The sequence below is a fragment of the Psittacula echo genome (assembly GCF_963264785.1).
Source record: "Psittacula echo genome assembly, chromosome: 2".
Classification (NCBI taxonomy): Eukaryota; Metazoa; Chordata; class Aves; order Psittaciformes; family Psittacidae; genus Psittacula; species Psittacula echo.
The window spans coordinates 4973105-4996625 of record NC_137737.1 but is presented as its reverse complement, the minus strand read 5'-3'; the positions used below and the strand labels follow the sequence as shown (position 1 = coordinate 4996625).

The following is a 23521-nucleotide window of genomic DNA, read 5'->3' as shown; positions in this document are numbered from 1 at the left end:
AAGACTCCTTGGGTTATGCCAGCGGACAGCACCGAGTTTCCCGTTCTCTTTTCACTTTGTGCAGCTGCTGCTCTTGCCTGCTCCCATTACCTTCTTCTACAGACCGGTAGCATCTCAATGCAACGGCACTAAACTTGGCGTACGGCACAATGCTCCTACATGAGATGCCTCCCCCGGCTCGTACAAGCTTGCCCTGCCAAGAAAGGCCATTGAACTGTAATACCCTCCAAGGCAGCTGTTGGCAAGGTCTGAGAAAAAGGATATCAACTGAAACTGCAGGAACTCCTTTCAAAGCCATGTTTTCAGCTCCCTTCATGTTTTCAGCCTGTCCTTCCTACAGGCAAATCTCCTTCCGCCTCTGCTGGTGCAAGTGGCTGGCTGTGGTTCAGCAGCATGGCTTTGTTTCCTCCTCCTTAGTGAAGCTATGAGATACAGCAGCCGTTTTGCACTTTCCCCCCCCCATTTCCAACAGTCAATCACTTCCATCTGTCTCATAAAAGTATATTCTTGCAATGAACACAAGCAGGAGACGGTATCTTTTTCACAAGCAATCTCCAGCCTATTACAAGGAACTTCAGCAACTCACTTCCCAGCTTGCAAAATCAAACACCAGAGGCTATCAGCCTTATCTGCACCTATCTGCTGCAAGGTAAGTCACCTTATTAGCTGGTATTAAAACACAAATAAGATCAGGATTCCGCAGTGGCTGCTCCCCTATTTACAAGCTTGCCCTTTGTCTCAGGTCCTGTTTAGTCTGTGTATCAAAAATGACAAGAACAAGTCAAACTACCACAGCATGACCACAGGTATCAATGTCAGGTAGGAAGGACATTAATTGTAACCCAATCCTTTGCTTTATGTTTTTATTTACTTTCATTCCCATGTCTAGTCATGCCTTTTGTAACAGCCATGTATGGACTTACACGTTTTATCACTATCTGAGGTTTCAGGTTGCTTCTGTTTTGTCTTCTTTTCCCCTTTATCCAGTCAGAGTTTACACTCAAAATATAACACAGGTCAAAAGCACCACAGGTTTCCTTTTCGGCATTCTGGAAAGGTGAACTCATTCTCTCTGCCTCCCCATGGAGTTGCCCTGAGATGCATCTGTGAACGTACATGCATATGGCCCATGAATGGGTCCTTAGGGGCACAACAGCAAGAAGGTGCCTTTCATTGACCACAGCAGGCCATTGTCCCCCATCCACTACATGTTAAGTCCTTCCTGAGTCACAGCCTGAGAAATGATAAGTGATGAGGAATCCTAGGGGGATAAAAAGAGCAAAGATCCACACAGATGGAGAACAGCTGAGGATCTGGCCTGTTTCTTTTGAGCTGGACCTTATTTGAGGGGCTCTGAAGGTCCGCACCTCCCCATTTCATTAGGCTTGGAATCATAAAATCCCAGACTGGTTTGGGTTGGAAAGGATCTTAAAGCTCACCCAGTTCCAACCCCCTGCCATGGGCAGGGACACCTCACACCAGACCAGGTTGCTCCAAGCCCCTGTGTCCAACCTGGCCTTGAACACTGCCAGGGATGGGGCAGCCACAGCTTCTCTGGGCACCCTGTGCCAGCGCCTCAGCAGCCTCACAGGGAAGAACTTCTGCCTTAGATCTAACCTGAACTTGCCCTGTTTCAGTCTGAACCCATCACCCCTTGTCCTGTCACTACAGTCCCTGATGAAGAGTCCCTCTCCAGCATCCTTGTAGCCCCCTTCAGACACTGGAAGCTGCTCTGAGGTCTCCACACAGCTTCTCTTCTCCAGCCTGAACAGCCCCAATGTTCTCAGCCTGTCTCCATATGGGAGGTGCTCCAGCCCCTGATCATCCTCGTGGCCTCCTCTGGACCTGCTCCAACAAGGCTTGCATCTCAGTCATTAGGAATTTCCCAGTAGTGAGACACATCTCACTCACGTAATGATCGTGACGTGCTCGTGCTGCTGTTACTCTGAAAGGAGTTGATTCGATCACTTCTCACCCATGTTCACCAACTATGGGCCATGGCAGTGGCCTGTCAGCTACACCCCAAGGGCATCCCATGTTACCAGCAGGCAGATTCTCTTCTAATCTTACATGAGCCAACTTGCGGCAGGCAGTTGGATGTCAGGGGTTGATGCAAGATGGCCAAGCCCAGCTCTTAACTGATTCCATGTCGTCCGACCATAACCTGGTAATGAGTTTCTCACAGGCAAATACCAGAGAAGTGATTGATGCCAACAAAATTATTATGGAAATTCCATTGTTTCCTTCTCACTGAACCTTGAAAGAGGAGATTTGGACCTGAAGTTCAGGATGTAGGTGACTACATTTGGGCATTTACCTCCAGAAGGAATGAATACTGGATCAATCTGTGCCCAACCCAGCGCCACCCAGGCAATCTGCTCCCAAAGAAGGCAAAGACAGAGATGAAACAGAGACCACAACTACACATATACCACAGGTAGACTTATGGCTACTCAGGCAAAGCACTAGAGTAGCACTGAAAGAGAAGTCCTTTGGTCATCAGAGGATACTGAGGTTTTAGGCCAAACCACATTGGAAAAATAACAGTAAACCAAAATGCTATTATATTAAAATACCTTTTCTGGTTATTTTTCAATATTCCTTTCCCCTTCCCTGGCTGAGGTGCAAGAGGCAAAGTTGCAAAATCAACCTAAATATAGGAAGCAACCATGTATGGAGGTTGAACTTGGGATTCTATCAATCAAGCGGATACTATGACCCTCAGCTTTGGTACAACTGTGGCACTGGAAACACCAAAATAAGCATGTTCCAGTGCTGAGAGGATCAAGTTAGGCATTGGACTACAGTGATGTAGTTGAAGATGTCCTGCTCGTTGCAGGGGAATGGACTAGATGAGCATCAAAAGGTCCCTTCCAAACTACTCTATGATTCTATGACTCAGGATAAGGCACTTCTGCTTTTCAGCACGTTTAGTGCTGGAAATAACGGAAAAGAGATCTCCATCGTGTCACTGCTTCCCGTTATCAGCTTTGGGTTTTCATGCAATTGCTTCCTTTTTGAACCCAAGCAAGGCACAACTTCTGCTGCTTCCTGTGGGTGGGAGTGCCCCAGCTCAATGTGGGGAGGAGGAAGCTCCTCTGGCTTTGAAGCAGCCAACAGCCATCCCAGCTGAACTTTCTCCATGCAACCCACGGTCTTCTCAGCCCCCATTACTAAACGCCACCGTCTCCTTTCCACACTGAATGGTCCCAGCCTGCTAACTCGCTCTTCACACCTTGGTGTGTGAAGCCTTCCACCCCACGGAGAGACCCGAGATGGGGAAAAGGACCTTCTCAAAGTGCAATCCCATAGCCTGCAGTGTGTGCTTGGAAAGGCTCCAGTGGGTGCAGTTACTCCAGGGCTGTATCCACCCTCCTGCCATTGACCCATGAACTGGCTTGGAGAGTGCATGTCTGACCACACTGACTGCAGTGTGAACACGTACCCATAGACTACACCTAAAGCAAACAATACGAGAAGGTACGAGGAAAAATAAAGCAGAAGAGGGCTGCAAAAAGCCTAAATAGTAAGGGCAAGGAAATCAATAGCGCAAATATTGAATCAGGGATAAAACAGTTTATCCGTGTATTAAAAAGCAGCCTCCGAGAACAAGGAAAATACTGACAGAATACTTTCCCACCTCCAGGATATGTCTGGTTGCACATGTCTAAGTGAGAAAACAGAAACTCACTTGCCAGTGTCTTCCAGTAACACTTCGCTCTGCAGGGTAGAACAGCTTCACCCATCTGCCCATGGGGGTCTGTAAGTTCATACACATAGACACAGCCTACAGGCAGCAGGTCAGGCTATGCCTTGTCACATCCCAGCATCCAGAGCACGGCTGAAATGACTCCGTGGTGGGGAGAACCAGGAGGATCTGCAGGAAGAAGCTGGTCCCACAAAGCACTGGGGATCCGGCCATTGCACTGTATGGGGCCAGACCCAAGGCACAGTGGGTGCAAGGGCTTTGGCCCACCCCTGTACACGTGGATGTCACATCAGTAGGTTGGTAGTCTCCTTGGTATGGTGGGACCAGCTGAGGGCAGGGATCTGTGGAGGCTGAGAGAGCGGGGCTTGTTCAGGCTGGGGAAGAGAAAGCTCCTGAAGGGGAGACCTCAGAGCAGCTCCAGTGCCTAAAGGGGCTACAGGAAACCGGGAGAGGGGCTTTGGACAGGGGCCTGTAGGGACAGGCCAAGGGGAATGGCTTTAACCTGCCCGAGGGGAGACTGAGATGAGCTCTTAGGCAGAAGCTCTTCCCTGTGAGGGTGCTGAGGCGCTGGCACAGGGTGCCCAGAGAAGCTGTGGCTGCCCCATCCCTGGCAGTGTTCAAGGCCAGGTTGGACATAGGGGCTTGGAGCAACCTGGTCTGGTGGAAGGTGTCCCTGCCCATGGCAGGGGTGGGAACTGGATGAGCTTTAAGGTCCCTTCCAACCCAAACCACACTGGGATTCTACAGTTCTAGGAACTGATTTGGCCATTTGAACCGTTGCTGGTTGAGGAGGTTAACACAGCCCAGCTGCAGCACTGACCAAAGCACCAGGAAACCTGGACCTTTGCATCGCTCCGTTCCATAGCTGCACGCAGCACTGAAGTAACCCATGTCCAGTAGCAGCACTTGGCATACACAGGACAGTTTTGGCCCTGCTGAGCAAACAACCAGCCACTCTGCTTACTCTCTAAGGACACTTTTTGGTTCCTGACTGTTCAGTAACAGTCTTACCTGTTTCAATTTCCCCTCAGGCTTTAAGGAAGAGTGCTTGTGAATGGCTCTACTAATTGCCAAGACTTCCTAAGCAGCTCCTGGGGCTACTGCATGCCATTGAAGTCCTGAGGGCTTGCTGGTGCTGGCTTAGTGCCTCCATTTGCTGAAGTGAGATGATGCACACCCTGCTCAGCCCTGCATGGGTCTTGCATGGTGCTGAGTCTCCACTGCATACTGCAGGGATAAAGCCATGACAAAGGAAACAAGTGGGAGGGAAGGGCAGTAGTAAGTGGGGTGGGGTAAATGGTGCCAGCACTTTTGGGAAGGGCATGACTTGAACCCATCGCTTAACCTCGCTTGGCTCAGAGGTCACTATGAGCTGGGGATGGGGCTTGGCCATGGGAACAGCTCATGTCCTCCCCTGACACAGCAAGCGCAGACTCATAGAATGGCTTGGGTGGGAAAGGACCTTAAGATCATCCAGTTCCAACCCTCTGCCATCTCTGCTTCTGCAGTGAGAGTTCAGTCAAACAACGCTGCCAGACTGGTGTGCAGGGCCTGAACATCAGCCAAGGCTTTGCACCTAATGGTTTTTGGTAAGTTAAAGCACCACTTAGGGAGAAATGAGCACTGCCTCAGGGAAGCATCAGGCATTACAAATGCCACTTGTCCTGCTGCCAAGCACTGCTTCTTCACCCAGAGAGGAGGTATGCTGAGTGACTCTTCAGGGCACTCCCGAGTGAGGCAACTCACAGGCATGGCTCTGCCGGGAACCTGTGCTGCACAAAATGCTCCCTACAACTGCCTGACAGGAGGATGGAGTGAGGTGGGGTCGGTCTCTGCTCCCAAGGAACAAGGGACAGGACAAGAGGAAACGGCCTCAAGCTGCGCCAGGGCAGGTTTAGATGGAGCTGAGGAACAATTCCTTCCCCAGAGGGTGCTCAGGCATTGGAACAGGCTGCCCAGGGCAGGGCTGCAGTCACCGTCCCTGCAAGTGTTCACACACCGTGGAGACGAGGCCTCAGTGCCATGGGTGAGTGGTGGCCTTGGCAGTGCTGGGGAACAGTTGGACTGGATGGGCTTGAAGCTCTTTTCCAACCTGGTTGGTTCTGTGATTCTGTGTGCTTAGAGAGGATTTACAGCAGAGCCAAGCTCCACTTCATAGAAACAGCCAGTACAAGGAGTAACAGGCAGAGGTTATCTCTTGGGGGTTTCAAGCTAGCCATAAAGGAAAAGAATGGCACCAGGAGGTTAACTGCCCAGAGAGGCAGCAGAGCCTCCCCCCGTGGAGGTTTTCAAGGCTCCTCTGCTCACCACAACCTCCTTTCTGGACTACTACCACGTTAGCCTGAGCCTCCCCCTCTCCAACAAGTCCACATCCCTCAGCCTCCCCTTGTATGCCCCTACTTGGTATCCATTCCCAACACCCCTTCTGAACCAGAAGGTGGGGTCCAGCACTGGAAACAACACCCCAGGTACAGCCATTGACCACATCACATCCCTGAGAACATCACCGGGACTGACTGCCCCTGCCAACCCATATGGACACGCTCTCCACTCTGCCCATGAACCAAGACCCCATTTCAGACACTAGAGGCAAGTCACTAAACTTCTTTTGGGTGTTAAAGTATCGAGAACCAGCCTTGCCTCAGAAAGGGCATGGAAACCCCTAACCCAACAACCATCTTCCACCTGATGCTTTGCAGTGTAAAATACTTTGTTCCTTCCTCAGGACCACATTTTCAGAAATGCTGTGTTCTTGCAACCCTTTCCTTTCAAATAGGATGGGTTTTTTAAAGGCAAACTCGTGGCTTTCCTGGGAAGGCTTTTACCACTGACTTGAGGTCACCCCCGAGTTTTGTCTGATAAAACAGAGTAAAAAGGAGTTCTGGTACCACGAACACTTCAGGATTAGTTCATTTGCTCATAACTTCGTGTTTTTGTTGTGCCAGCCAGGGTCAGAGCCACAGCACCACACTTCTGGCGTGCTGAGTCACCACGAACAACTTCCTTCTTCAGAAACACCCCACCACTTGCAATAGTTTAGTGGAATTAAGTGTGTGACACCCTTGCAATAGGATCAGTATTTAAGGTCTCTGAAGGGTCAACACAGGGCACTGAATCAAATGCCTTGAAAACTGCAAATACACCAAGCTTGGCAGAGCAATCCACTGATCTCATTGGTTGAGTCTACTTCTACTACTTAACACCCAGGCAAACACATCATCCTTCATGTTATATTGATATCCCCTGTGACCAATTCTCCAAGTTTCAGTTGCCCCTTGCCAGTGACAGCAGGGGCATTTCTCAGGTTTTATGCTTAGTTCCTTATCTAAACAAACTGAGCTTTAAGGTTCAACTACAACTCCCATTTCATTCGGCTTTGCTCTTTGTAAAGGTATCCAAGGTATTATTTGCCTTAGAACATAATACTCTTGGACCTTGTTTATGCAACAGATATCTCAAATGTTTCCCACCATTAATCCAACAATACTTCAGTCTTCCTGAGTGACATTGTGAGCGTTGCTGTTAAACTGTACTGAACAGTGCTGCTCCGGAACTGCTTGAAGGGTGACAGGGTATAGCCCTGCTCAAGGAAAATCATAGAACCATAGAATGGTTTGGGTTGGAAGGGACCTTAACGATCATCCAGTTCCATCCCCCTGCCATGGGCAGGGACACCTCACACCAGACCAGGTTGCTCCAAGCCCCTGTGTCCAACCTGGCCTTGAACACTGCCAGGAATGGGGCAGCCACAGCTTCTCTGGGCACCCTGTGCCAGCGCCTCAGCACCCTCACAGGGCAGAACTTCTGCCTTAGATCTAACCTGAACTTGCCCTGTTTCAGTCTGAACCCATCACCCCTTGTCCTATCGCTACAGTCCCTGATGAAGAGTCCCTCTCCAGCATCCTTGTAGCCCCCTTCAGACACTGGAAGCTGCTCTGAGGTCTCCACGCAGCTTCTCTTCTCCAGGCTGAACAAGAGGGTGAGAAATTAGGGCTGGATTTGAGAATGAGGGGAAGGTGCAAGAAAGGTTCCTTGCAGCCAAGACCTGGGAGATGCGCAGACAAAAGGATATATTGTAAATGCCGTCACCCCTTTTTGAGATCACCTCCAGCTGCATTTTGAATGGCCAACAGGAACACATGAAGCACGCCACACAGCCATACAGCAATCACAGCCTTCCTTGCAGCCCTGTTGCTGACAAGCAACACTGGCAGATGTGGTAGAACCCTGTGTACATACGGGAGAGAGATTCTGCCAAAACCCACACTCTGCTTGGCAATCACAGAATCATAGAATCCCAAGGGTTGGAAGGGACCTCAAAAGCTCATCTAGTCCAACCCCCCTGCAAGAGCAGGGTAACCTAGAGTACATCACACAGGAACTTGTCCAGCCGGGCCTTGAATATCTCCAACGGAGGAGACTCCACAACCCCCCTGGGCAACCTGTTCCAGTGCTCTGTCACTCTCACAGTAAAGAAGTTTTTCCTGATGTTCACATGGAACCTCCTATGCTCCAGTTTACACCCATTACCCCTTGTCCTATCACTGGACATCACTGAGAAAAGCCTAGCTCCATCATCCTGACACTCACCCTTTACATATTTGTAAACATTGATGAGGTCACCCCTCGGTCTCCTCTTCTCCAAGCTAAAGAGACCCAGCTCCCTCAGCCTTTCCTCATAAGGGAGATGTTCCACTCCCTTCATCATCTTTGTGGCTCTGCGCTGGACTCTTTCAAGCAATTCCCTGTCCTTCTTGAACTGAGGGGCCCAGAACTGGACACAATATTCCAGATGCGGCCTCACCAAGGCAGAGTAGAGGGGGAGGAGAACCTCTCTTGACCTACTAACGACACCCTTTCTAATGCACCCTAGGATGCCATTGGCCTTCTTCTTTTCCTCCAGGAGGACTTAGAGGAAAACTCAATTCCATTCCCACCTTCCAGTATTTACGACAGTGAATTTACAGCTCCAGAGTACCTCCTTCCACCTTAAAAGTGAGCATCACAGAGCAAACCACTGCCAACACTTATTGCACGTGTGCAAACATCTTCTAGACCTTGATCTCCGACAATGACTGTAATAAAGAAATACCAGTGTTGAGATTTACCATGTTAAAAACATGGTAATGTTTTTATGGTAATGACATTTACCATGTTAAAAATCTTTCCAAAAGGTTTGTTAGGAGGAGGAGCCATAGCCAAGTTAATCAGAGAGGGGAGAGGCTGGGTCATTTTCCTGCTGTTCACATGAAGGCAGCCACAGCTTACTGCCGGCTGAGAGTTAATAAGAAGGGCAAACAAATCAGGCTTGCAGCCTTCATTATTTCTCCATCATATACCAAGGTCTAAGGAGACTGGATGTACTTAGAAAAGCACAACTCCTGGTCGCCATCCTGCAGACCTACGAGGGATGGTGGCTCACCACATTAGGTCCCAGCTTCCCAGGCAGCCAGACACAGAATCATGGAATCAACCACTTTGGAAAAGCCCTTTCAGCTCACCCAGTCCAACCGTTCCCCAGCACTGCCAAGGCCACCACTAACCCATGGCACTGAGGCCTCGTCTCCACGGTGTGTGAACACTTGCAGGGACGGTGACTGCAGCCCTGCCCTGGGCAGCCTGTTCCAATGCCTGAGCACCCTCTGGGGAAGGAATTGTTCCTCAGCTCCATCTAAACCTGCCCTGGTGCAGCTTGAGGCCGTTTCCTCTTGTCCTGTCCCTTGTTCCTGGGGAGCAGAGACATGTCCCACTCTATTACTGCTGCTACCCAAAAGGTTCCCAGGTGCAAAGACCCATGTTGGTAAGGAGGAAAGGTACTTAAAGCACTCTGCCCTCTTCCCCACCACATCTGCATCTCCTCTCTTTGAAGGAGAAGACTTATGAACACACTGAGGAGAGGGGCAAAGGCTTTGTACCGTGTTCCTCTTGGTACATGGCTGCTGGCTGTGATGAACTAGGATGGTCTCCTGAAGCAGGGGACTTGGAGCAAACAGCTCCCAGGCTCTTCCAGGAGCAGTGCCTTTACATCTTTCTGATGCAAAGGAAAAGGCACAAACCCAACTCCAGTGGCATTTCCACCCCAAGTCTATTTTTACGCTCTTGCTGGACATGGCACAGGTCTGCCAGTCCTGATAAACCTGACAGGTTCTGATAGAGAGGCTGGCAGAAATGTGTCCTTAGGTTCTCTGCACATGCCGCAACCGTGACTCACTTTCTGTGGTTACAAGAAGACAACCTGGCAAGCCCAGAGCAAACAGGTGATATCACCAGCATGATGCACACATTTACAGGCATCATTAGAAGGTTTCTCAATTAGGATTGTGGCTAAAACTTCCAAGCAAAACAAGATGCGTGGCCAGAGAGAAGTCAGTACCTTAGAAATGGTGATGCCTGACACATGTACTACGTCAGCACATGAACACGGACGCACTCACCCCAAACTGATGTGTGGGTACCCGTGATCTGGTTGACTACATCGCACCGATGGGAATCAGCATCACCTACAGCTGTGAAGAAAAACGTTGCTTGAGAAACTCCATCTTACCAATGATTAAAGCAATTCCCAAGTGAAGTAGGGAGAGGGATGTGTTGGACATGGACATTCCCAGTGTCCCAAAACTGGAGTTGGACCTACACACAGCAGGAATGGTGATCAAACCCCCATCATGGTGAGGAGTTTAAAGGAAAGCACAGCAGCCTTACAGCGTGTAACGTCAGGAAGGGTTAACTGGGAATTACAGGCCTCGGGTACAAATAGCAAGTTAAAAGGGGTATGTGACTGACGGGAAACTGAAGGAATTAATGAAAGGCTCCACAGCCCTACAGGGCAGGCATGGAGCCATTTCAAGAGGAAAACCAGGAACAGCAGAGCAGAAGCATCAGCTGCCTTCTGCGTCTGATTGCTGTTCTATTTTGGGATGGTCCTCTTATGGAAAACTACTGATGCACAGGCACCTTCCACAGTTTGCCTTCAGCCTTCCCTGAACTGGGAAAGCTCCACAGCCACAGGGTGTGAAGAGGAACAGCGGCTGATAAGCCCATGGCTGTGATTACCACCAATACTGACTCAGAGCAGAGCAGCTCCCTCCGAGGCTGTCACTGCCACCACACCGTAGCCGATGTGCCAGGAAAAGATGCCACCAGTGTGACTTGGCAAGTCAGCAAGTGAGTAGGTGTTAGCAGGTCCAAGTACACAGTGTATGGAATTGGCTGGGAATGCAGTCAAGAGGCAGGCCGGTGAGGGGTGGCACAGCACAGCACCATGTCCCCTGCAGCAGCCATCACTCCTCCTCCACTGGGTGCTGTACCAGCCAGAGCACAGCCACATGCAGCAGCACGAGGCCACAGAGCATCATTGCGAGGCCAACACAGCACAGAGGTGTCCATGTCTGCCCCAGAAAGAAACTCACCCAGGATGGCCTTGAAGGCAAAGACAGAGAGAAAGGTTTGCCGGGATGAGCCACCCCAAAGCCTCCTGCACTGCCAGAGCTGTGAGGAATAGTGCTGAGAGAGCTGCCCCTGGAAAAACCCTGCTTGAGGAACTCCTGCTGGGACCGCCGACAGAAAGAGCTGCTGTGGGTGATGCTGAAATCACAGAATCCCGACTGGTTTGGGATGGAAAGGACCTTAACATCATCCAGTTCCAACCCCCTGCCACAGGCAGGGACACCTCACACCAGACCAGGTTGCTCCAAGCCCCTGTGTCCAACCCAGCCTTGAACACTGCCAGGGATGGGGCAGCCACAGCTTCTCTGGGCACCCTGTGCCAGCACCTCAGCACCCTCACAGGGAAGAACTTCTGCCTAAGGTCAAATCTAAATGTCCGCTCTTTCACCTTAAAGCCATTCCCCTTTGTCCTGTCACCACATGCCCTTGCCAAAAGCCCCGCTCCTGCTTTCTCTGTAGGTCTTGGATGGCTGCTGAGAGTGAAAAGTGAGCAGAAAACCTCTGTGCGTCAAAACCGCTCCTGCTGTCAGCAGAGGCGGTGCATCTTCACACCCAGCCAGGGCGGCTTTGCCTTGTCACAGGTGACAAAGGCAAAGCAAATCAAAGCAAAGCTCCCAGCCCCAGCTCTCACTGGCAATTAGAGAAGCTCAGTAGACTGCGCAAGGCACTGCCCTGGGCAGCAGCTCCCATCCTCCTGCACCACCCAGGGAAGTCCCACAGTCTCTGACGTGAACAACAGTCAGAGCAGTTGAGGCCTGATACAATCATCCAACTTCTGCCTGTAACTCTTCCTTTGTGGCCAGTGCTGTGGGCTATCAGATGAACTGCCATCCCTCGCATCCACTGTGACCATCACATTAGAATCAACCAGGTTGGAAAAGCCCTTTCGGCTCACCCAGTCCAACCGTTCCCCAGCACTGCCAAGGCCACCACTAACCCATGGCACTGAGGCCTCGTCTCCACGGTGTGTGAACACTTGCAGGGACGGTGACTGCAGCCCTGCCCTGGGCAGCCTGTTCCAATGCCTGAGCACCCTCTGGGGAAGGAATTGTTCCTCAGCTCCATCTAAACCTGCCCTGGCGCAGCTTGAGGCCGTTTCCTCTTGTCCTGTCCCTTGTTCCTTGGGAGCAGAGACCGACCCCACCTCACTCCATCCTCCTGTCAGGCAGTTGTAGGGTGATAATTGCTGTGCTCCTCCAGGCTTCAGCTCCTGGGGAAGGGATCTGCTCGTGGAAGAGATGTATTTGGAGGCTGTCATAGTCACAGAGGTGGTGGCTAAGGAGCAGAAAAGTTGCAGGGCTCTTGCAAAGACCATCCACATCATCGCACTGCATGCAAACAGCAAACCAACACAGCTGATGTGAAGCAGCACAGGCAGCTGTAGGACCAAAGGGAAAACCCCACATGTTTCACTGAGATACACTGACGGTGTATTCACACTCAGTAGTTCATGAGTGCTTTGGAGCAACACTCAACAGTGTGGGCTTTTGAAGCTGAATTACAGCTGGTATCATGTGAAGATGAGGGACTCTTCATCAGGGACTGTAGCGATAGGACAAGGGGTGATGGGTTCAGACTGAAACAGGGCAAGTTCAGGTTGGATCTAAGGCAGAAGTTCTGCCCTGTGAGGGTGCTGAGGCGCTGGCACAGGGTGCCCAGAGAAGCTGTGGCTGCCCCATCCCTGGCAGTGTTCAAGGCCAGGTTGGACACAGGGGCTTGGAGCAACCTGGTCTGGTGTGAGGTGTCCCTGCCTGTGGCAGGGGGTTGGAACTGGATGATCTTAAGGTCCTTTCCAACCCAAACCAGTCTGGGGTTCTATGACTCTATGGAATCACAGAAGGAAACAGAAGTAAGGAGACAGCCCTGAACAGAGCGTGACCCTGGCATGTCCTGCCTTAAGTCCGAACTACAAAGCTGACTCAAAGTCAAACTACAAAGTCAAGCTACAAGCTGAGAAGTGCCAGGACAACACACACAGCAGGTGCCATGCCAGAAGCCAAACTCCAGAAAGCTCTTCCACTCACAATGTGGTGCACAAGCAATGCAGTGAAATGCCCTTTGCTCATTGCTATATGTATGGAAAAGGGTCAAATTCAGCCCTGCTAGAGACAAACATCAAAGGTGCTCATGTTGGTGCTGTGTTTGGTCCAGAGCCCATCAGCTGAGATCAGTGTGGTCCTCAGCACCTCCCATGACCTACCTTACTGGTGCAGCGAGGGCAGAGCAGGGTCCTCTGCAAGGCAAACCAGAGCTGAGGAGCTTCATGCCTGATTTTGCACACTCACTGATTCACTGAGAGCTCTCTGCTCCAGCATTTAGCAGCAAGAAAACTGTCTTTTTCCAGGGCCTTCAAGGCCAAACTATGTTCTCCAGATCTCCCTCCTTAGACAACCTGACAAGCTATGCAACAGCCTCAGTCTAAGAAAGGGCACAGCTTTGCCTAAAAAGCCTTCACCATTCACAGTCTCCCCCACACCCACAGTTTTAGGTGCTGCAGCCACCTCCCTACCCCCCACGTACCATGTACTTGACATGAAGACACCAAGGGAGGAGATCACAGGCACATCTTGACTCCTACAAACACCCAGTGTAAGGGAAAGCCAGGTTTTCCCTAAGCCCATAGTGATTGTGCCTTCCTAGCCCGTCACCTTTCAGTCCACAGTGGAGTCCACCTCAAAGCAGGCAGAAATGGAGGTGTGAAGCCACAGAGTTTGGCCTCACTTAGCCCCACTTGTGGCAAAGGTCTCCAACTTCATCAAGGCAATGGTAAATGATCCAAAAGGATTCCTAACCAGGGAAACACTTTGCTTTCCCACCACCGCCCTGGCAAGCCCTATGGAGAGGAAGAAGAGGGACAACCAAGCCCAGTCCTCTGAGGAAGGAATCATCTATTATGGCTCATCATGAGATGGGGTTTGCCTCCCAGTTTCACCTTCTGCCTCTGACCAGGCAGTTTTACCTGCTCAGGGTAGTTGTGTACACCCACACTCCCCTCTTCTAGTGGGTAGGCAGATCTGGGAGTAAAAAGATGAGAAGGGAAACTGATTCTCTGTGTTTCACCTAAATTCAGTGTATTTACAGGTCAGAAAGAGCGTAACCAAGGTACACTGCTGGGGGAAAATAAAGCCTTAAGAAAGAGACCTTGTTATTGTCCTTAACCATCTGCTCGAGGTTGTGGAGAAGATGGAGCCCAGGCTCCTCACCAAGGTGCATTGGGATATGACAAGAGGCAGTAAGTTTGGAACAAGTGAAAATTCCATCTAATACAAGGAAAAACAAGTGATCAAACACTAGAAACAGAAGCCATGGGCTCTCCAGACTTAGGGAGAGGAGAAGGGCCCTTGAAGGGACTGGAGAAGGTCATGAGTGACCTGTTGCTGAGCAGGGGTTGCACTAGAGACCTCCGGATGTCCTGCCTGACCTGAATTAGCCTGTGGGTCTATGAGTGGTGGAGCAAAGCTGGTTCCCACCACCATAGCAACTGTGATCTTCAAAAGCAACCCTGAACCCAGTGGGTTGTTCTTACCCTCCTCTGTGGCAGAGCCAGGGAAATCAGCTGCAGGGTGGCATTGTGCCCAGTTTGAAGGTTTTCCAGTGAAAGGTTAAGTCCCTCTTCATCCTGAGCAGAGAAATGGTCATTGCAATGGCATCCAGGCAGAGATAGGAATATCCCCAGGTGTTCCCCACAAGGAAGGAGGGAGGTAGAAATTTCTCCCCTGCCAAGGGCTCAGCCGAGCCAGCCCAGTGAGTCAAGGATTACTGTTCTGATTGCCTTTCCAAGAGATTAATTTCAGTGTACACTTCAGATAATCCAGAATCACTCCTGAAGTGGCAGAAGTAATTTTAGATGAAGTTTGGCAAGCGAGAGAAGAAAGTAAAGGAGAACTTCTGTTGAAGTGAAATGACCCCTCTCAGACTCAGCCAACACAACACATCATCCTGGCTGGGAAGTGAAATCCACCTTGGTGCTGCTATGAAGTATCCTGCTATCCTATGTCATAACCTCTTAGTAACGTCAATACACTTCTAATGTTTGCTGCTGCTTTCCCCGCTGCCCAGGTGATGGCTGCTCTCATGCCTAGAAGCATAGAATCAACCACGTTGGAGAAGAGCTTTAAACTCACCCAGTCCAACCATTCCCCAGCACTGGGAAGTGTAACACCAAGGCCACCACTAACCCATGGCACTGAGGCCTCGTCTCCACGGTGTGTGAACACTTGCAGGGACGGTGACTGCAGCCCTGCCCTGGGCAGCCTGTTCCAATGCCTGAGCACCCTCTGGGGAAGGAATTGTTCCTCAGCTCCATCTAAACCTGCCCTGGTGCAGCTTGAGGCCGTTTCCTCTTGTCCTGTCCCTTGTTCCTTGGGAGCAGAGACCGACCCCACCTCACTCCATCCTCCTGTCAGGCAGTTGTAGGGAGCGATCAGGTCCCCCCTGAGCCTTCTCTTCTCCAGACTGAACCCCCCAGGTCCCTCAGCCGTTCCCCATCACACTGTGCTCCAGGCCCTGCACCAGCTCCGGTGCCCTTCTCTGGCCCCGCTCCAGCACCTCAATGTCTCCCTTGTAGTGAGGGGCCCAGAACAGAACACAGGATTCAAAGTACATATTCCATGTCACAGATTTCCATGTTCAGATGGCTTTTGATTATCTCCAAGGATGGAGACTCCACCACCTTCCTGGGCAACCTGTGCCAGTGCTCAGTCACCCTCAGTGTGGAAAAGTGTTTTGTGATGTTCAGAGGGAAAAGCTGTGTTTCAGTTGTTGCCTCTGGTCCTGCCACTGGGCACCACTGCAGTCTGGCTCCATCTGCTGTGCAGCATCCCTTCAAGTATCTGCACATCGATGAGATCCCGCGAGCCACCCCTTCTCCTGGCTGAACAGCTCCAGCTCAGCCTCTCGTCAGCCCTTGCTGGGCTGTCTCCAGCAGCTCCATATCTGTCTGGAGAACCCGTAACCGGGCCCAGTACCCCAGATGTGGCCTCACCAGTGTCGAGCAGAAAAGAAGGATCACATCTCTTGCTCTGCTGGCACCACTTCTCCTCAATGGCACAATTCATCACAGCACCTTCAGAAAAACACCCAACCAAAACCCCCCACCAACAAATGGGCAATGTTTCTATACATTCCAAAGGAGAAAAACACCCAGAAAAGATGCTGTCAGCATTTTCAGCAATTCCATGCTCTGCTTTCCTGTCAGTACAGAGCACAATCCTTCTGGGGGTGGAGAAAGACACACAAGACCCACACTGATAAGAGCATCAGGATTTCAATTTTTCGATTCTCCTTTCTGCCACCCTTGCTGATACACACAAAAGGAGCAACAGGATTAACAAGGACTTAGATTTTGGTTTTTAACCATTTTTAATAACCATAGTATCCCAAACTGGTTTGGGTTGTGTGACTGTTTCTGGACTATGTCTGTTCAAGCAGTGGTTTTTGTCCCTCCCTTTGTGATCCCTGCCACAAGCTTGCTTACTCCTGAGCCTGTGTTGTATGCCTGCAGTAGAACTTACATACTCCATCCTTCTATAAAGTAATAGGATGGAGTATATATAAGGTTTGTATATAAATTACCAATGCCCACATCCATTTTTCCTCCCACCCTCCACCAACGCATCTCATTTCCACCTTCTCAGCATGGATGCTGCCCATCCCTGGTATTGTTCAAGGCCAGGTTGGACAGGGCTTGGAGCAACCTGCTCTGGTGGAAGGAGTCCTTGCCTGTGGCAGGGATCTGGAACTGGATGAGCTTAAGGTCCTTTCCAACCAAACCATGCTGTGAGTCTCTGACTCTTAATGAAGCAGGCTGAGGACAAGCATTTAACACTCAAGCATACCAACACCCTGCTTTTAAAGTCAAATTGGCATAAACCCACTGCAAACGGGCTTTCAGGGCCAGGTGTGGTCTCAGGCATCCCCAAACTTCACTTCTCTGTTGCACTCCAGCAGACAGGCTCCATCTACCCACTGCGTGCCCACCACGTGCTGCTCACCCTGTGGGTGCCCTCAGGAGCTGAGCCACAGCTGGGCTCACCCCCCTCTGCTTCCAAACCCCCCTGAAGACCCTGTATGCTTCTTCCCCATCACAGATGCAGGAAGAAGCAAAGCCCTGAATAATGCAGAGCATGCTTTACCCGGCACAAGCCGCTTCCTTGTGTCATTTCCTCCTTCCGTATTCAGTGGCAGGCTGCCTCCCCCAGCAGCCCCTCGCCTCCCTGCTGCTGGGTTGTGTTGGTAAAGGGCGAGAAGGAAAAATGGATGTGGGCCATTGTGGTTTATATACAAAGGATTTGTGCCTTATGTTAGAAAAGGATGGAGTATAAGTTCTACTACAGACATACAACGCAGAAAGCATACAACTACGCTATTTGTCTACTGAAAAAGAAATGCCCCAGTTTAAGGAGGTTTTTTTACCTTACTACTTCACATCAAAGTTCAAGTAGAAACAAATCTGCAGGATTAGGCAACTCTAAAATCCATAGATAAGCTTTATTCTTCCTTCCTTCAGTCAAATAGTGCAGGAACTCACTAGGAATCCTGCCCTCCAACTGCCATGGGTCTTTCTCTTCATACACTCTTGCCCCATTTTCTTTGTGGGCAAAAGTAAGTACTGTATAAAATAGCCAAAAATAGGTGGATAGAATTAGTGACAGGTTCAAGGAAGTACCTTCTAGCACTGATACAAAAATCAGTTTTTGAGAAATGCCAGGAAGGTGATAATAGGTCATTGATAGCTGCCCACATGGCTGAATTCAGTTCTTCACTAAAGGTTATTACCAGCCCAAAATCCAGGAACTAAATGACTTGACTTTTGCTGTGGTCCCAGGAAAATAAGGTTTTGACCCTTGATGTTCGCTTATTCTGTACACTTTAAAACTGGCTCTGAAGCTGTGCCATCAGAGCTGCTCCCGATGTTTGCAGGTGTCACATCTTTTTGATTCTTTCAGAGAAGCATTTTCAACTCGTAGTTTTTCAGTCTCCTGGAAAACAGAACAAACATGGGTGCATTAAGGAAGTTATACTCACTTCTTTCATACTTCTAATTAGGTGGTATCTACACTCGTTCAAGTGTTTCACACATTACATACTTGAGGAAATCAAATGGGGTGATCCTTGTCTGGGACATGCAAGGAGACAGAGCAGCCAAAACCACACAGCTGCATAAAATCAGAGATATCTATCCATGGCTCTCCAACAGAAGAGCAAGAGTTTTAGTTTATGTTCTCAAAACTTAGCTCTCTTCTATGTCAGGCCATTACTTTGCTTATGTTCTACTCTGCAACTTACCGCACTAAGTTCGGTGTAATCTTTCTTCAGTTTCACAAGATACTGAATCCTCTGCTTTAGGTTTTGATGACCAATCAGCTTCCCATTTTCCTCCGCAAGAGACTTCACCTGCTTCTTCAGCAAGTCCATTTCCTGCAATTAATAAATACATTGTAGACTGTAGCCCCTCCTTTCTTCCAGAAGAAACAGCTTCTTTAGAACATACTAACATTTAAGTGTGTTGTAACACATGATGAAAGAGTCTGCTCATTCAGGAAATAACTTATTTGTCTTATGCCTCCTTAGATATTACATGAGATCCCTCTGAAGGGCAAAAAAAGCACTCTTTGATTTGACTTACGAAACACGACAGTGATTTCCATACCCAGAGTTAGACTAGTGCAGGAAACAGCGCTACAAATATAACTGCAAGACAAAACATTTTCAGAGGCAGCCCTTAATTGCTAATTCAATTGTGCAATTAGCAACAGCTCTACTTGCTGAATAGGATTCTACTGTAAAGAAACCAAAAAGAGACATATATAACCTTTGCAACTTTGTCTCTCTCTTCATACATTTCCTCCAGTTTTGACCTTATTTCTTCTTTTTCATGAAATGCTTTGAGCTCCAAAGATCTTGTTCGTTCCATCTCCAGATTAATTTCAAGACAAGTGTTCTCTTTGATTTTGAGGTTATTTTTGGTTTCTTCTAATCTGTCAATGTAAAAGAATCATAAAACATTAGAAAACCCCCCAACATAAATGGCATGCAGCTGAATTACTTTGTGAGCCTTGGACACAGAGGCAGGCTCCTTTAAGAGTATCCTTTTGAGACAATATATTTTCCTTAGAACTCAGTGCTAAGAGAAGGAAAAATTCCATTCCTCTTCTCAGTGCTGGTGTTTGCCTAGTTAAGAGACAGTATCAATGTTTTGGAGTTGCTGCTCTTTTGGGAAGTATGCTGCTTCCAATCCAGGATGTACAACTCCACTCATGAAAGAAAAATGGAAGCTTCACTTATAAGAACACTTAAAATGAATTCAAAGGCATTTAAGTTTGCCAGATGAACTCTGCTGCTCTCCAGGTTTCATCTAAATTGTGGCTTTTCCCCCAACAGCCTTGTCGCTCAGAAACATCTCTGAACAGCTCTGAGCTTGTTTGGCCTGGAAACAGCAGAACCACAACTTTGGATAGACATCTTGTGTGCTGAAAGTGTTTTAATTCTTTCAGGCCCACAGAATATTAAACCATACCACCAAACTCAGCAGCCTATATCCCGATGATACGAACTTTAGTCATTATACATAACCGTTCAAATACTGCATAATATATATTTGCCATTGAATCACAGAATCAACTACAATCATAGAATCATAGAATAGTTAGGGTTGGAAAGGACCTTAAGATCATCCAGTTCCAACCCCCCTGCCATGGGCAGGGACACCTCACACTAAATCATGTCACCCAAGGCTCTGTCCAACCTGGCCTTGAGCACTGCCAGGGATGGAGCATTCTTGCCATTGGTTTTGTTTCACTGCAGCCACAATATATCACAACAGAACTCATTTGCTGCACTTGTCAAGATGTTTCCTTGGTGACAAAAGAGTCTTCCTTCCCCCCCCCGTACATTATTTGTTTGTAGGAGACACTGTACCAGTGGTTCAGAGACCAGAGAGGTCATCAAATCAAGACCAGAAATAGCTTGATATAAATTACTTTTGAAATGGCCATGTGCATAAAACCCGATCTTCATCCTTAATGACATAGAAAGTATTCTACTAACTATAAATAATTCAAATATTAGGAGATTCAGCCACTACGAATCATGAAGCAATACAGGTGAGTAGCAGGAGCAACATTTTCAAACTAATTGTTACCTACTTATTTGGTTTTTATTTCTTAACCACTATCCATCCATGGTGCAAATCACTTGAATTTTGAGGACCACTTGCACAATAGCTGCACTATCTAGGACACTATCTAGGAATCCTCTGATAATAATGTTTATTATTCAAGCTGAAGGGTAAAATATTTTAACAAATAGCATAAAAAAGGGCAAATAATTAGATTAAGTTTAAAATTATAAAATATGCATGATATTAATAAAGAAATGAGCAGTATTTCAATTTAATTTTAAAAGGCATGTGCACATAAAATTTCAAAAAACTTATCATTTAAAATTCAAAATGTCCCTTTCAATTTAAGTTTTCTATGGTTTCACCTATTTCAGTCCTGATACAATGCTACCATTTTAGAAAGTGTAGTAGTAGGTGCTACTACCACCTACTGATGAGAAAGAGTAAGAACTCAGTGTGTCTTGCAGGAGTATAAACAACACTTATAAATGACATCTTTTATAGTTTCAGATCTTGGACTTCTATTACTTAAATATATCTTTTGGGCATTAATGAGTTTAATACAAGTCTCCAGTTCAATGAACAATGTTTAAACTTACTCTGCTTTGATTTTCAGCATCTCCTCCACTGCTTTATTCTGTAAAAGTTCAAAAATGTTAGTTACAGTCTTAATGTTTAATATATATGAAATTATTTGTCACTGAATTGATGCTACCTAACTCATTCCAGACCCTACCAAAGTCATCCTACTGCCCAGTAATTCACAGCTCCAGTATTAATGTCTTTGTTGTATGCACTTATTTCCAGTTTCATGCCAGCACAAGTGACCCACAGCAGTATCTCTGCCCATTCATACAGAGCACAGCTCTAACAGGGGGTTCTTCTGTCTGGGAGATCCATGGGAACCTCTGCTGTGACATTAACTTCCCTTTGGCAGTGCCCTGACATTAGCAAGTGACACAATCTTCACTTTCCAACTCCAAAGATGAGTCAGATTTTAATGGTCTGAATTTCATTTTGCCTATTGTGCAATCTGACACCGAGTTCATTGGTGTTAGACCTAAATAGAAACCTTAAGAGATAAGAGGCTGCATCTATTAGAATTCACTAGAAACCAGAGTGTTTCACTGCCATGTAATAGAAGAACATACTAATACTTCACAGCAAGGAAACATGAGAAGGGTAATACCTTGGCACGTTGTTCTTCAGCAACTTCCTCATCTTTCTCTTTGAGGTACTGAACGTCAGGATGTTTCTGGTCACTAAGAAATCCAAGAAGGAGGAAAGGTTCTCAGAAAGAGAGGAAACCAGTTGTAAAAGCATCATGTTATCCAGATTAAACCAGAAAGTGTGTATAGCTGCCTTGACACATCTTCCTACTCAGAACACCAAACATCATGAAACAACTCTAGAAGGGTTTAAACTTCTATATTCCAAGAACATCAGTCCTTTGTTAGAGTAAAGAAAAACTAATGTTTTAATGAAAACAATTCAAAACTTAATAACTATACAACTGTATATTAGACAGCTTTGGGACTGAGGTAAATATGATGAGGTAAAAGACATAAATGGAACCAGGCCTCCATGTTAAAGCTTGTATTGAATTCATTTAGACATCTACTGAATCCATAACTGCACAAGGGAGATGGCAATATATAATACATAGAAATGGTTATGCAGGTAATTATTTTACATGCTATTTCCATTTCCTTTTTAAAACTTCGTTTTCAAGAACCTGTGATTTAAAGGCAATAGTTTACAAGCCAGTAAATGACTTTCACAGAAGAGGCTGAGTCAATCTCTAATTATATGAGCAATAGGCAAGATTGCATTTCAATCAAAAACTGCACATTTGTTTATTTTTCTTGCTTAACTTGCTTCAAGTTAAGACAGGTTTTCTTGGTTCATTTTACCTGTTCTTGCTTGGTCTGTGAGCTTCTACAAGGTTCTGTAAATTCCTGTTGTTCTCCACCAGTATCTGCATTTCCAGACGCAAGTTCTCCAACTCATTTAATTGTTCCTAAGCAAGTGAAATTGGAAACATTTTATTTGAAGACCTAATTGTAATTCCTGTTTTCATTTTCAGTTGAATATGTTTTTTGAGTAAAAGAGAAGATAAACCTATTTATCAGAAAGAAGCGCAGTTCTCTGGCCAAGATCTGCACCACCCTCCATTTACAGTTTCATTAGAAACTTGATTTAGAATAAGTCAGAACAGTTTCATCAGCAAAAATGACGATACCATTTGATATTTATGAACGCCAAGCAACTCGGTCCTTAGGAAGATGAGGTATATGGAACATTGCAAACAAGTTGTCACCATTTGTTATCAGCCTAAGTAAAGAGAAGACCAAGAACTACCTTCCTGCTTTAATGGGCAGACTACCTAGCACAGCTCATTAAAAATCTAAGCTTTGTATTCTGTCTTATTCCAACTTAAAAGTTGCCTTAGAGATTAACTCCTAGTACCTTCAGCCTTAGAATTTCATCATTTTTAGCTTTTCGTTCTTCATTCAGCTCATGCACAAGGTGCTCCAGGTTTATTGCAGAAGCCCTCCGATCAGCTATTTCTTGCTCACGAGTTTCCAAGAGCTTTGCCAAATTCACATCAAACTTAGGGGGAGTTTTTGCACACTGGCAAGTTAAGAGAAACAAAACCAACAAACTATTAGCAAAGAACTGTTTCCTCTATGTATTGGTTACATCTTTTCATACTCAATTGGAGACATACGGTAATAAATACCAGGTAAAATCATCAATAATACATTAGAGTTACAAAGAAATTGAATGGGATTTGACCATTCTTGGTACATTGTCAACTTTACTAGTCCTTTTCAATGAGTTTTCACAGTCATTACAATGAAAATGTTTCTCTCACAAATGCCATACCTGAGGAAATGCTTCTGAAGATGAGTCCACAAAGCAATCGAGTTGCTTCATTTTTAGTTCATATTCATTCTTCCTCTTCTCCAGTTCTTCTGTCACTTTGTCCAACTATTAAAAACCCCAATTAGAAGTGAATTAGTTAATAATACATATAAAATAGTAAACAGCAGCCAAATCTCTATTGTGAGCAAGCTTAAGTACACAATGGATTGTTTTGGATTACCTTAGACTTCACTTTCGTAAGTATTTTGTACATTTACCTAATAACCCTTAATCATTCCATAGTTGCATGTAACAAGAGTTTTCTGAAAGCATCTATATACTATATGCTATGTAATTAATTTGAATTTTGCTCCTGT

At 47.2% G+C, this 23521-nt stretch overlaps 1 protein-coding gene across 1 annotated transcript in view; it reads right to left on the bottom strand.

The window, feature by feature from the left end:
• Positions 1-18051: 18051 nt before the first annotated feature.
• KIF15 (kinesin family member 15) overlaps positions 18052-23521 on the bottom strand; it is a gene marked incomplete at both ends in the record, with an annotated part of 35723 nt that continues 30253 nt past the window's right edge. Inside the window, 8 exons of the mRNA XM_080611261.1 lie at positions 18052-18135; positions 18443-18574; positions 18969-19134; positions 20876-20913; positions 21466-21538; positions 22190-22296; positions 22746-22910; positions 23166-23270. Coding sequence (XP_080467387.1) covers positions 18052-18135; positions 18443-18574; positions 18969-19134; positions 20876-20913; positions 21466-21538; positions 22190-22296; positions 22746-22910; positions 23166-23270 — 870 coding nt within the window. The remainder of the gene's footprint in view (positions 18136-18442; positions 18575-18968; positions 19135-20875; positions 20914-21465; positions 21539-22189; positions 22297-22745; positions 22911-23165; positions 23271-23521) is intronic.